Below are 13,053 nucleotides of genomic sequence, written 5' to 3'. Positions count from 1 at the left end.
TACCCCGAAATTCTTCAAATTTGATATAGGAAATAATTGATAAATTACTACTACCACTATTTTTATTGGTCAAGCTACCTAATTGTCTTAATTGAAATTGACTTCATTTATTATTTTCTCAAAGTTTGTTGTATAATTGTATCTGCTTAAATATCACGTAAAAGAAAAGAGAAACGTCTTACCAACTGCTGAAATATCACATAAAAGAAAAGAGAAACGTCTTACCAACTGAGTTGTATATGGCAATCACGCCTGAGACTAACTTCTTTATATTTTTTACTGAAATCGGTAAAGCCTATTTCCTTTTAAAAAAATATATTGGTGTTTAAAAAGAACAAAAATCAACTAATATCAGACGAGTCTATTTTGCAGCGCCCACACAATAAACACAAGCAAAGCAAAAAAGGCGACCCTTTCAAATCAAGCAACCAAATAGAGATCTGATAACCACAAATAGCATGAAACGGACAACTCATGAAAATGAAGAACTAAACCAAAGCCATAAGTTAAACTAGTCGTTAGTTTTGAAGAATTTAAATGTGTACGAAGTGAGATAGAAATAAAAGGACTAGACCACAACTCGGTTATGCTTTCTTGAGGCCACTAATGCATGCCCAATCATCCATCATTGATATATTGATGTCTTCCAACAACTGAGAATAACGCTCCATCACCACAGGGACCTGCACAAGGAGTAGCAACAATTACCCAACAATATTGATGTTCAATTTGTTTGGTGAAAGTTGGAAGCAATTGCTTGTGTCCTCAACCATGATATCAGCAACTACAAAAGAACAAGTTTTCACCTGCTCAGCTATGATCCCGGAGATGGCGACTGTGGCACCAGGCTTCGCATACGAGACGATCCGGTCTGCCAAGTCCAGCAGTGGATACAGCAGTATGTTAGCAATAACCACATCATACTTGTCTTTCTCAGCAATGATCTTCGAGTCATATGGCTCGTCAACACCGATGTCGTTGCTCTCAAATTGATCCCCATCCTTGCTAGGAACGAGACTCAGCTTCAACTCCTGCGATCCTATCTTGTTCAAAGCGGCGTTGTAGCATGCTGATGTGATCGCCTGTGCCTCTATGTCAAATCCAACTGAAAGATGCGCTCCAAACTACACTACTATGGCAAAGTAAGCCAGAAGAACAAGATATATACACGATCATACATGTATTTTTTCAAATCAAAGGCCAGTAAACATGGTAGTACTCATTTGGATTTCAGCTCATTTTTTTGAAAGTTGAATAGAAACACATTCGATTTAAATAGTACCTTGAGTGCCGCTATTGCAAGAACTCCAGATCCTGTACCATAATCAAGAAAGCACTCTCCTCCTTTTATTAGCCGACGCAGCAGCAGTAGACACAGCTTTGTCGTAGGATGTTCCCCAGTTCCAAATGCCAAACCGGGATTCAAAATTATGTTCGTTGCTTGAGGATCCTGTTTGTTCAATTTGGCATAAATTTGTACCCTCAAATAATTTCCAGCATTGCAAGATCATTACTTGTGGAATTTAAACACATGTAAGACTTGGAATCTCACTGGGGGTTTTCTCCATTCAGGCACAATCCACAGGCCCTCAGTTATTTCCACGGGATGAAAAGATTCCTGCAATTTGCAAAGAAAAAACAGAGCCAGAAACATCATTATGATTCACCATAGCACACTAGATTTTCCCCTGAGGTTGGGTTTAGGGAAAAATGTCAAAGTAAGATATAATCAGTCATTTGTAAAGTCGCGGGATTGACCAAACTTGGTGATTTTTTCTGGCAATTTGCCTTGTTTTTTAATGGAAACCATACTATACATAAGATTGACTGAGCACTTGGTCTAGTTTTAACAAACTGAACAGTACTGAAGATTCCAGTAGCAGCCATAGATCAGTTGGATCTAAATATCATACCAAATATCCACTTTCTACCCATGTTTCAAAACCAACAAAGCTCATATCTCAAGTTCCCAACCTATAGATTTGGACACAGAAACTAAAATATCAGTTTGTTCAAAATACCTGAGTTTGTTTAATCCAATCCATGTGATCTTGCTGTTCAACTTTGTATTTAGGTATATCTTTCAATCCAACTGAGTCCGCAGCTAGTGCAATGCACTCGTTAACATCCTGTTCTACATCGAACGTAGAACCGATCCATATCTATCAAAACCAAATAATCATAACTTAGCTATCACTGGAGAAAATCACAGTGATCCACAGCTAGATTGAGCTAAAAGGGATAGTGTTGTTTCCATATAGTCCTAATCCAAAAGATAATCAAAGTTTTGTTATCAATTTGGGCATTTTCCTCTTTCATCACAGAAATTAAAATTTCACAATGTTAAGTTATACCTCATCGGAATCGGAGCCGTTTTGTTCGTCAATAGTGGTAGAACTCGCTCCAAAACACATGAGAGACTCCGACAGCGCGTCCTACCATCAAAATTCATCTCTCAAACAACGCACCACATACACAAAAACACAAGAAATAGAGAGAAGAAATCGAGAAACTTTACAGAGATGTGTTTTGGGCAGCAAATGTGAACGGAAAGGTAAGGCGAAGTGAATGAATTGTGGCTATCGCCATTGTTGAATGGAAGTGTGGAATAACTGGCAGCGGCAGACCGTTGTTGCTGCAGCTGTCGTGCTCCGATTGGGGGGAAGAGCGAAAAGAAGCTTAGGGGAGGAGGATTCCGGTGAATGCGGCGGCGCAAGGAGGAGAAATTGGAGGCTCGACCGTTGAACTTAAAGTGTTTGAAGAAATGACTGCGAAGAGAAGAGAGTGAAAGTGACATCGGCGGTTATAGTCGTTTGCAGAGAGAGAAGTGAGAATAGGGATTGGAGGGATAAATATCGACTTAATTTAAATAGAAATGAATCAAAATATTTATTTTCTGTAAATAAAACTAGAGTCTTTCTTCCCCAAAAAAAAAACAGAAGTCACCGAACCCGAAACAGATGTTCGACCCGAACCCGCTATCTCTAAGCGTACCCGAATCCGAATTCGAATCATGGCTCCGCGACTCCGGCTACCTCGAAATCGTCGACCAGCGCTCCACCGACCTCCATCGCCTCTCCACAGCCGCGAAGCCATCTGATTCCGCCGCGGAATCAGCCACAGCTAAAATTAGCAGCAGCGGAGCATTCCTCGTCTCGCGATTCCTCTCCCGCGTCTGGACTCTGCTGTCGCTGCTCACCTTCAACCCTTTCTCGAAGCTCGCCGCCACCGATTTCTCCGGTGACACGCCGCCCTGGACTGTGGCTTTCTTCGGCTCCTCCGAATCGTACTCGTTCCCGTCCTCTCGCTCCCAGGCGCGCCTCCGTGTCCACGAGAACGTCAAGCGGTTCGCTCGCAACTACTCCACCCTCTTCTTCCTCTTCTTCGCTTGCTCTCTGTGAGTAATTTGTCTCTCTCGTTGTGTATTTTCTGGATTTGTTGAGCTAATTAAATTGGGGGAGATTTGTGCAATACCGTTTTTTCCTAATTGAAGCTTAAGAATTTGAACAATTGAAACATGAATTATAGGTTAGAGAGAGTTAAACCACAAATTGCACTCATAGTGTTTGATATAATGCAGGTATCAGCTGCCTTTAGCTCTTTTTGGTCTTCTTTCGTGCTTGGCGCTTTGGGATGCATTTAGGTTCAGTGGTGATCGATGGAGATCGGATGGATACCCTCTCTTGAGAGAAGCTCTAATTCGTATTGCTCAATGCTGTGAGTTAGTTGATTTTGCCGCTTTCGTATTTTTTTAGTACTGGGATACATGAACAAGAAGCTGTTTGAGTATATTATCATGCTTATGTTTTGCAAAATCAAACATTTTACTTCATCGGCATCAAGCTGTGGGAGGCCGCCAAACGTGTCTTTCAGGCTGCCGAGAGGATTATAGGCTCGGGAAATGGTCACCATACTCGATTCTCGATAGCCAATACGCGTTACAACCTGAGTTGGTACACGAGTGTGTCCATTCCAATCATATATTGATCATCTTCATCTATTCGTGACTTTCCTTTTGGATTGTAAAATCTTGAATTGTTTATCTAGCTTAGGAGAACTTAGTGAATGAACATAGCTAATTTGAGTCACATTACACCTTAATTTCTCCAAAGTATAGTGCTCTTCCTCATCAAATTCTTTGCTATTGAGTATCGACACCCTCTAGAGACGAATATTTTCTTTGTAAGCATTGTTGAACCAATCCCCCCTCCGGTCCCACAATAAAGCGAGACATCTTTTGTGCACGAGAATTAAAAAAGTGGTGTTTAGTGAGTCGGGTGAAGAGATATTAAAGTAAATAAATGAAGAGAGACAAGGATTATTTGCCAAATGAGGAACCTCGGGACATCAAGAAAAGGAATACTTACTAGTCAATTATCGTGAGACAGAGCGAGTATTAATGATTATTCATCTTGCCAGTTCTTTTTTGTTTTAAATATAAGGTTACATAGTTTTTTGTCGTCTGCTATTTGGAGAGAATGTTTTGATAATCTCTTTTTCGTTCGAGAACGAACTTTGTCTGCTATTATGCGCCATAGGAGTATTGACTGAGCTCACTTCTTGCAGTGGCAGCAGTAATTCTGTTTATTTCCAATGTCCAGTTCGCCGTATTCTGCGCTGCTGGTGTCAGTTTTGCAGGTATATATGTACTCACAATCATTGCTTCGCTATCTCGCTGCTGGTCCTTCCCCGGGCTTCTCGTGATTCATACGATCTTGTTTACTAACTCATACGTCTGCAGTCATGCTTCTGCATGCTTCATTTAGGAAATTGACTCCGGCAAAGCAACCCGATCAAAGAGGTGGACAAAGGACGATGGCTAAATAATTGGATGCTTCATGTGGTAGTGGTACGGTTTCCTCTGCTGCCGTCGATTCTCTTGCAGTAGTATCGCAGAAAACTCGAGCCGTGTATAGCGAGGGGTTTGTCATTCATTGTCTTCCCAAATGTGTTAAAAAAATCGCACAATAAATCATTTTTTACTTCTTTATGTTATGATGAATCAGTTTGTGTAGCTACGCAGAGTAGTTTGATGTAGTATGACTAGGGATGACTATTTTTTGACACGTTGAATTAAATGACTCATGTGTCGGTTTGTCATGAATAATTGACCGTTCGAACACAATGAAATGCAAGTTATAATAAATAGAATAGTGAATCATTATTGGTGCTCTCAAAGAAGTCTGATGTTACAAAATCAAAGCAAAAGAAAGTGCAGAGTAGCACCTAAATCCCGAATATCAAGAGTTATCAATTGAACCAGTCCTATTTGGCCCCCGATGTAGGCTTGACTCGTTAGAGTCAATGGATCTGCATCGGACCAATCCTTTTGAAATGCACTCCGTCCCGACATAAGCTTCATTCGCTCTGAGTGAATGGATCTACGTCGGACTCAGACAAAAACAAACAAAGTGGCTTAAATATATATCATTTTATGTTGGCAAACTCGTATCAATCGAATTCTGATTAATACATAATTGACCGAATACTATTTAAAAACGATTCTTCTGCTCAGAAACCAAATGTTCCCCGAAAATCTTGCTCCCATTGGACCATTTGTATCTATACACTTCATGTTCCCGATTCATGAATCTCTAGAGGATCGAACCGTTTCTTCAAACTCTTTTTTTTTTAAACTTGTTAAGTCCGCAAACTTTATGCATATCAGCAAAATACTCTTTACTCAATCACCATTGAAATTCTCAAACCTTAATTCCACCATTTCCATAAAACCTCACAATCCCAAATCGCCGACCAAACCCTCATGTCTTAATCGCATGGCACTCTTGGCATGCAGTCACAACCCGCTTAAACCAGTTAGATTTCGATTTATTCGCCCCTTTCCGATCAGCAACGGCGCCGTTCTGATCACTCGCCGCAGAGGACGACGGCGATCCCCGCTGCTTCAGCGCCGGCTCCGCCGCGATCAGCTGCCACCGCCGCGACGCCCCATACTGATACTGACAGCTCATCACCACCGGCGACCTAACAGCCCTCTCTCTCCTCCCGGCGCCGTAGTAGTGATGGTCACGAGCCCGCAGCGGCCGCCTCTCCGAGGCGTCGCTCGTGCTCGTGCGGGCGCTGCTGCTGGTGCTGGTCCTGCTGTTGGTGCTGTTGCTCCGCGACGACATCAACGACGAGTAGTCCTTGCTACTCGCGCGGCTGGTCGACCGCGAGTACGAGTAGTAGGAGAAGGCGTTTCCCGCCTGCACGGGGAACGCATGCGGGAGAAGCTTCCCATTGGCGAAGAGGCGGTCGGCTGGGGAGTTCGGGGAGGCGGGGGATGCCACGCTCCCGAATTCGAACTCGTCCTGGTTTATGACCAGGAACGAGAACATGTCGCCGGACGGGATACGTTTTGCCCGGCGATTAGTCTCCATCAATCTGATTAGTGAGATACAATATGAGATAAGACGAGAGTTTGGTATAGTTTTATGTTCATGACAAGATGGATGTGTATTTATATGAATAGATAGGCGTTGTTAATGTGAAGAAAGGGTGGGAAGGTTGTGTCTTTTTGGGTCCAATGGGGTCACCCCACTTGTCCAGGGATGAGAATTAGGGTTGGGTGGTGTGCATAATTATGTTGTGGGGTTAATTAATTAGTTAGTTTAATTGGGATATGGATTAACATGGTTGTTAATGATACATGGAGCGTGGTCGTGCGGCTGACTTGATGAGTGCATAATCACATATTGTATGTCATCTAATTGTTCATCCATGTAATCATCAATTGTTACTTTACACACACAGGGGCGGACGCAGAATTTTTTTTCAGTAAGGGCTATGTTGTAAATGATACTCGCTCTATTTTTCATGGTCCTGAGGGTATTTTTATACCAAAAAAATTTGAAATAGTAAAAAAAAAGTAGCTTAAATGAGTATTAAGTTAAAGTGGACCGGTCTCAAAAGATGTTTTCAAAGTTTACAAACCAAAAATATTAGTTTGGCAAAGTTTGCGAACAAAAAATATATTCCATCTATTAAATTATAACAACTAAATACTCTAAATTTGTTAGGTATCATTACATGAAAAACATTCAAGGTAAACCATTCAAACTCAAATAAATAATTTTCATAAAAAAATCTTGTATATTAAACTTTCTTATTATTAATTTCACCTAATAAAATAAATATGAATAATTTTAGAAATACAAATCTTTTATAATCAAATTTAAAAAATAGACAAAAAAATTAATATTACCAAGCAAAGGCAGCCACCGATAAGCCCAATAACTTAATAGTAACTAATTTTGGAGTATTTTCTTAGTTATAGTATATGAAAATTTTAAATTAAAGAAGAATTTGTTTTGATTATAGTTTTACTCAAATCAATTTTATACTATAAGCTAGTAATTCTCCTACACCTATGCATATCTATAGGCACTCTTACATGAAATTCTCAATATTTTAATCTAACAAACAGTAATGCACAATAAAAGGGGCATGGCATTTAAGTCCGTATCTGTTAATCATTATTATATTATTTAATACCTATTTACTTTTCTTCTTCTTCCTTCTCCTCAGACCATTACCACCATTGTTGCTTTCTTCACCTATTTTCAGAATTTCAGATTCAGCCCCACTCATCAACAATTTCCAATGATTTAGTCTTCATAGGTACTGGTTTTGTAAGGGCTAAGTAGATAATATTCAAAAATTTCAAAAAAATTACAAAATAAAAACATAAAAAAAATTTATTGGGTAAGGGCTTAAGCCCCACCCTCTTCTCACGTGTGTCCGCCCCTGTACACACACATACTACTATATGGTTTATATAAAAAGAAAAAAGATGATTTAGGAATTGTTTTTTACTGCTTAGATAAAAAAGATTTATGGCTTCGTGTCATCAATTGTTTTGTTCTTTAATTTCGTTTCTCTCATTTTTTATGTCAAATTCTTTCTTCTTCTATATTTTTCGTTCAGGATAGCGGATAATCGACCTATGGAATATGAAGATGGTCCAAATGAAATCCCCTAACTATTAAGAATGGAACACCATCATCAGCCCTTCGATCATGAAGATTTACTATAGATAATGCATCTTTTTATTGAGATTTGAATTTCATAAATGATTTTTTTTCGAATGCAGTTAATTTCACGTGTTACACTCTTTCGCATGATAATTGTCTATACATATATACTCATTCGTGTGATATGTTTTTAAATTATGGTGTTGGTTCCGACACAAGTTTAATAGGTATAGGCAATCTTGCCAACTCTTGTGTCTTTCTTTTTCATCATTTATTCTTTTATTTTCTTTATTGCTGGCGATCTCCGCAATCTAAATAAAAGTTAACTCAATGATTCAATCTTGCCACTATTTATTTCTTAGCATTGATCAAATGAATGGTTCCACTTCCAACTAAAAAAGAAGATATAAAATCTCAATATAATTGATTGTCAAATTAATTTAATGGCTAGTTTGACTAGGACTGGATAAGTGGAATTCTTGATCGGCTGATATCCTAATTAAAAAGACTAAATTTTAAGACCAAGAATAATGATGGGTTTTGAATCTCATAGCACCAGTCCTACATTTTATCTCCTTGGGTCGACTATGGAGGATCGGCTTGATCCTAGTTACAACAAAGTAAAATAACCTAAATTAGAAAGTACTTAGTTTATCTAATGATGGAAACATCTGTGGCAAGTGATGTTCCCCAACTGGCATAACCATTGGGGCCATATTATATGTGAAATGTATCTCTGTCTTTCCACTTTAATCCTGCCTTTTGCTTCATTCTCTTACATGCTTTTTTGTTGCTTTCTTGAGCACCAAACCTCCTTTTCTTTGTATTAAAATGTAATAATCTATTGTTGATTGTTTGTAAAAATAATTAAATCACTATCTTTTGTACGACATAATAAGCTTCAATATCTTGGTGTTCGGTTTCCTAGACAAAATAGTATCAAGATATAATCTAGAATTGAGTTGTGAGATTATTTTAGTCGTAGGGGATTAGCTATGACTAATTATCCCATTATTATTCATCTAGGACTGAGTTGTGTGATTTTAATCTCACAAACCAAACACGCTACATATTTAATCTTGGGATACAATCTTAGAAACCGAACACCTCTGATTCTACTATGTCACTTATTGTCCCGATTCGACCCAACCCCCTTTCCTGTTTGGTATGTGTGCATTTTCAACTGTAATAGACTTCTAAGGCCCAATCCACCCATTTCAGGCCCACTGGTAGCTGCTCAAACCCAAATCCTAGGCCCGACACCTAATCTTAATGTCAAAAACAACGTCGCTTTGGTGCCTACTCATTTGCAATTTCTTTTGCTAAAATCCAATCCAACTTTTTAAAAAAAATTGAAAAAAATATAAATAGTTTTAGATATTAATATTCCCATGTTGAATAATATAGAAAGATACCAAAGTGCGCTTTTAACAAATCCAACTTGTGGTGTTTGACACGTTCAACTAGAAACCGTGTTTTCGTCGCGTCCGATTCTTTCTTTCCTACGACTCAATGCATTCTTTCTCCCAAACCAGACTATATATATGAAATTCATTACACATTCTGCCCACAATTCCACCACCTCGAAAATCTGCTACAAAATATGGATAAAAGTCTTCCGCCACCAGCAAGGCCACGGGTCTCCGCCGTCGACAATAGGCTCCATCTTCAAAACGGCTCTCGTCGCATCTCGAGATGCGCTTCAACGACACAGCCTGCAGGCCCGGAAAATAGGTTTAGGGGAAGGGAAGGGTGCAAAGAGATGGCGAGGAGAGCGTTGACGCCGCCGCCCAGCCAGAGGCCTGGGTGGAGGTGGCGTAACTTCACGCCAACGCCCACCCGTTTCTCCATCCGGTCTTCCTAAAACATTACATACTACAATATCTCTCTCCCTTCCCTTCACATTAGTAGCAACTCGATGTATTTAGCACAACTTGTAAATCTTTTTCTCCTTTTACCAAACTCTTTAGATGATATACTCATTCGCCCGCCACTAATTGTCCCGTTTGAGATCGGCACGCGCAGATTTTATAAATGTGAAGGAATGTATGTGGAAAAGGTGAATGTAATGTGAGGCTCAATTTTATATAGTTTTATGATTATATGCAAGTGAAATGAGACATGCTTAACCACGGAAATACCAAAATGGCAAAATGAGATATTTAATGGTGGACTGAGGGAGTATATAGCAATGTTAAAGCATAAGTTCTCCAACAAAATGACCATAGAACTACTGAATATCCTTAAAACTCCGGCAGCTACAATGACGGAGTTTTTCTGAAGAAATTGCAGTCACTCACCTCTTGGGTGGAGTGAACCAAACAACTCCATCAACCGACTTCGTCACCCTGAAAGAAGCCGACACTTACGTAAAAGAGGCCAAATCATCACCAAAGCAAACGGAGTAACACAATTAACATGAAATATATTACTATATACGAGTAATTTCGAAACCAAAAGTTATGAAAGGTTGGCCATACCTTCCATTAAGTCTCAAGATCCAGTTTGGTTTCTTTTTCGAAGAGAGGTTACAAGTTAGATGATTCCCAGCTAGCATAAACAGCTCCGATTAATTTCTCATGCAATTGATGCCCCGAGCAAGCAATTATGCCTCTGTCGAGCCCTTCCAGGTATATTCCTTTGGAGAAATCGAGAGGGTGTCCTCCTGCGTCAGTGACCACACCACCAGCTTCTTGCACGAGGAGAACACCTGCTGCGTGATCCCATATTTTCTCCTTATATGTTGAGCTTGCAAATCTCATGTAAATTTCAGCTTCTCCTCGAGCTATGGCAGCGTACTTAACCATGCTGTAAACACGCAAGGGCTTCTTTCTGCGATTAAAAGAGACATCCGTTTAGCATCATCCTTCAAAACAAATCTAATTTGATTGCAAAAATGGAGACAAAACAAGAATGAACAAGAACATAGAGATATCATTTTAACGAAAAACATTGAACTATAATTCTGACAGAATACGTGAGATTTTAAACGAAACTCCTATATATAGCAGCATAATTTTAAAATATTTACACATCAGAAATAGATTAATGTATTAAAACTTCATGCTTGGGGCTAGCTGATCAAGCTTCGCTGGGAAACTTCAAGCACGTTCGAAGCAAAATGCATATTCCAGAGCTAGCAAGCAATAGTGTGCGTATATATAATATTTACAATTAGTTAAGAGAATCATTTGCACACCTCAGCCCAACGTTGCAGGCAACTCCTGCAGCAAATAAGTGATCCGAATTAGATTTTTCTACCGGTTCGCAGAATGTTGCTAGTGCAGGATTGCTAATGGAAGAAACCCGAATAAGCTTTGCAGAATTTGGCCACTCGAGAGTCTCGTCACGATGAATTAAGGGTTGCATCCAAGCTTTTCTGCTGCCTTTCCTTGTGTACATCACACATCCTACTTCCCCAGATGGTTTATTCGACAAGATAAGGTTTTGCTGACTATACTTTTTTAAGCCATCGTCCTTCACAGGGTAATTTGGGCAGCCGAGCACTCCAATTTTGACGTCCCCACCATCAATCATAGCAAGGGCAATAGCATACTGATCTCCACGAACAAATCCTAGTGTCCCATCAACTGGATCAAGCACCCAATGCCGGCCTGTATGCCCTCCAATGGAGCTACATCGGCTGATTGCATCTAGAACTTGAGAAGCACTGAGTACGTTATCGGGACCCTGAAGACCAAACCTAGTTGCCTCACCCAAGCATTCATTTACAACATCGACAACCCTTGCCAAGAGAGATGATGATTCAGGCCTGGATAAACTTTTAGTATCTTCTTCAGCAACAATGGAAATGTGGCTACCAATAGCTTTGGAGAGCATCCAACTTACCGTTGCTTGCACGCTCCAGTCTGTTAGAAAAAGTATTTGGGACAAAATGTAGGAAACTAAGCACAAGTAATCACGAATATAAATGAGATAAACACGAGAATTGTTTACCCAGATTTCACAATAATTTTTGGAAACAACTAACAAAGAGAGAGAACTTTATACATGCAATATAGCATCCCATAATCCTAGTAACAATAGGAATCACATTGTGCCTAAAAAATGCACGCCATGATCGTGGAGTGATTCACTTCCTTTCCGGCTCCATATTCACAAATTGATCACGATAGCATCTTAGAGAATGAGGACGAAACTTGTATTAAGTTGCATCCAAAAATTATAGTGCATCACTCACAAACGTAGTATCGAACTACATAAGCAATTTCCGTGTTTATTCGTTTATATTCGTGATTACTTTATTTCCCAATATCAAGCTCCTCAGAGTCCAAAATTAAGTTAACCAAAGAAACACGATAAATTAAAGAACACAACAACAGAGGCCTACATTAACTTCTCCCACCTTGAAAAAAACATAGTTTCTCCTTTTTCTATTCTCCACATTCATCCATTTCTCAGAAGAATCTTTAACTTGGTCAAATAATCACGCCACCAACCCACAATACATCTATATGTATTCATTGATTTTTTTAATATTATTATTAAAATGGGAACGAAATTAAGAATTAGGAATACCCAATTTAAGAATCAATGATTTTGCACCTGCGACAGTGACGAGGGAGTGATCATCCTTGGACCTAACTTGATCGGAGTTGGTCGAAATCAGCTGCTTTTGCACCTTTTCGCAGAGCGAGCAAGCCATGTGAACCACCCTCACCGCCACATTTAACTCTTTTAAGAATTCGTCATTCTCCATTTTCGGATGAAGAATGTGTTTGATAAAAACACGATCTTGAATTGGAGGAAAAAAATGGTGAGTGTGGGATTTGGGATGCCCAAATTGTGGAATTTGGCAGGTTTTTTCACGAATTTTATGCCAATTTAAACCAGAGATATAGAGAGAGTGTTTCATAAAGTTGGGATTTTTATAGGTAGTAAAAGCAAAAACACTAATACAACCTGATTTCAAAATTAGGATATTTACACTTTTTAGTACTACCTTTATAATTTTCTTTTTGTTATTTGAGTAAAGTCGTACTCCCTCCGTCCCCGATTAACAGTCACGCTTTTCCATTTCGGTCCGTCCTCATTTAAGAGTCACATTTCATTTTTACCA

The 13,053-nt window shown here is 39.4% G+C and overlaps 4 protein-coding genes across 4 annotated transcripts; 1 reads left to right on the top strand and 3 right to left on the bottom strand.

The window, feature by feature from the left end:
- Nucleotides 1-475: 475 nt before the first annotated feature.
- Nucleotides 476-2,874, bottom strand: LOC121776157 (ribosomal protein L11 methyltransferase-like). Its single transcript, XM_042173301.1, has 7 exons — nt 2,519-2,874; nt 2,355-2,435; nt 2,022-2,162; nt 1,553-1,618; nt 1,283-1,450; nt 807-1,124; nt 476-683 (listed from the first exon to the last, which is right to left on the bottom strand). Exons 1-7 carry the CDS (start codon nt 2,795-2,797, stop codon nt 585-587), a joined length of 1,152 nt encoding a protein of 383 aa, XP_042029235.1. The 5' UTR covers nt 2,798-2,874; the 3' UTR covers nt 476-584.
- Nucleotides 2,875-2,891: 17 nt separating this feature from the next.
- Nucleotides 2,892-4,990, top strand: LOC121776158 (PRA1 family protein H-like). The gene is made up of 4 exons (XM_042173302.1): nt 2,892-3,397; nt 3,581-3,717; nt 4,567-4,638; nt 4,742-4,990. The coding sequence occupies exons 1-4, from the start codon at nt 2,961-2,963 to the stop codon at nt 4,825-4,827; spliced, it is 732 nt and encodes a 243-aa protein (XP_042029236.1). The 5' UTR covers nt 2,892-2,960; the 3' UTR covers nt 4,828-4,990.
- Nucleotides 4,991-5,762: 772 nt separating this feature from the next.
- On the bottom strand, nt 5,763-6,380 carry LOC121777810. The gene has a single exon (XM_042175164.1). The coding sequence runs from the start codon at nt 6,378-6,380 to the stop codon at nt 5,763-5,765; it is 618 nt and encodes a 205-aa protein (XP_042031098.1).
- Nucleotides 6,381-10,107: 3,727 nt separating this feature from the next.
- Nucleotides 10,108-12,879, bottom strand: LOC121776292 (PAP-specific phosphatase HAL2-like). Its single transcript, XM_042173461.1, has 4 exons — nt 12,540-12,879; nt 11,173-11,842; nt 10,454-10,805; nt 10,108-10,321 (listed from the first exon to the last, which is right to left on the bottom strand). The coding sequence occupies exons 1-3, from the start codon at nt 12,847-12,849 to the stop codon at nt 10,502-10,504; spliced, it is 1,284 nt and encodes a 427-aa protein (XP_042029395.1). The 5' UTR covers nt 12,850-12,879; the 3' UTR covers nt 10,108-10,321; nt 10,454-10,501.
- Between the last annotated feature and the right edge of the window lie 174 nt (nt 12,880-13,053).

The sequence above is a fragment of the Salvia splendens genome, chromosome 18 (assembly GCF_004379255.2).
Source record: "Salvia splendens isolate huo1 chromosome 18, SspV2, whole genome shotgun sequence".
Lineage (NCBI taxonomy): Eukaryota > Viridiplantae > Streptophyta > Magnoliopsida > Lamiales > Lamiaceae > Salvia > Salvia splendens.
The sequence above is the reverse complement of the archived record's forward strand: the minus strand, read 5'-3'. Positions and strand labels throughout refer to the sequence as shown.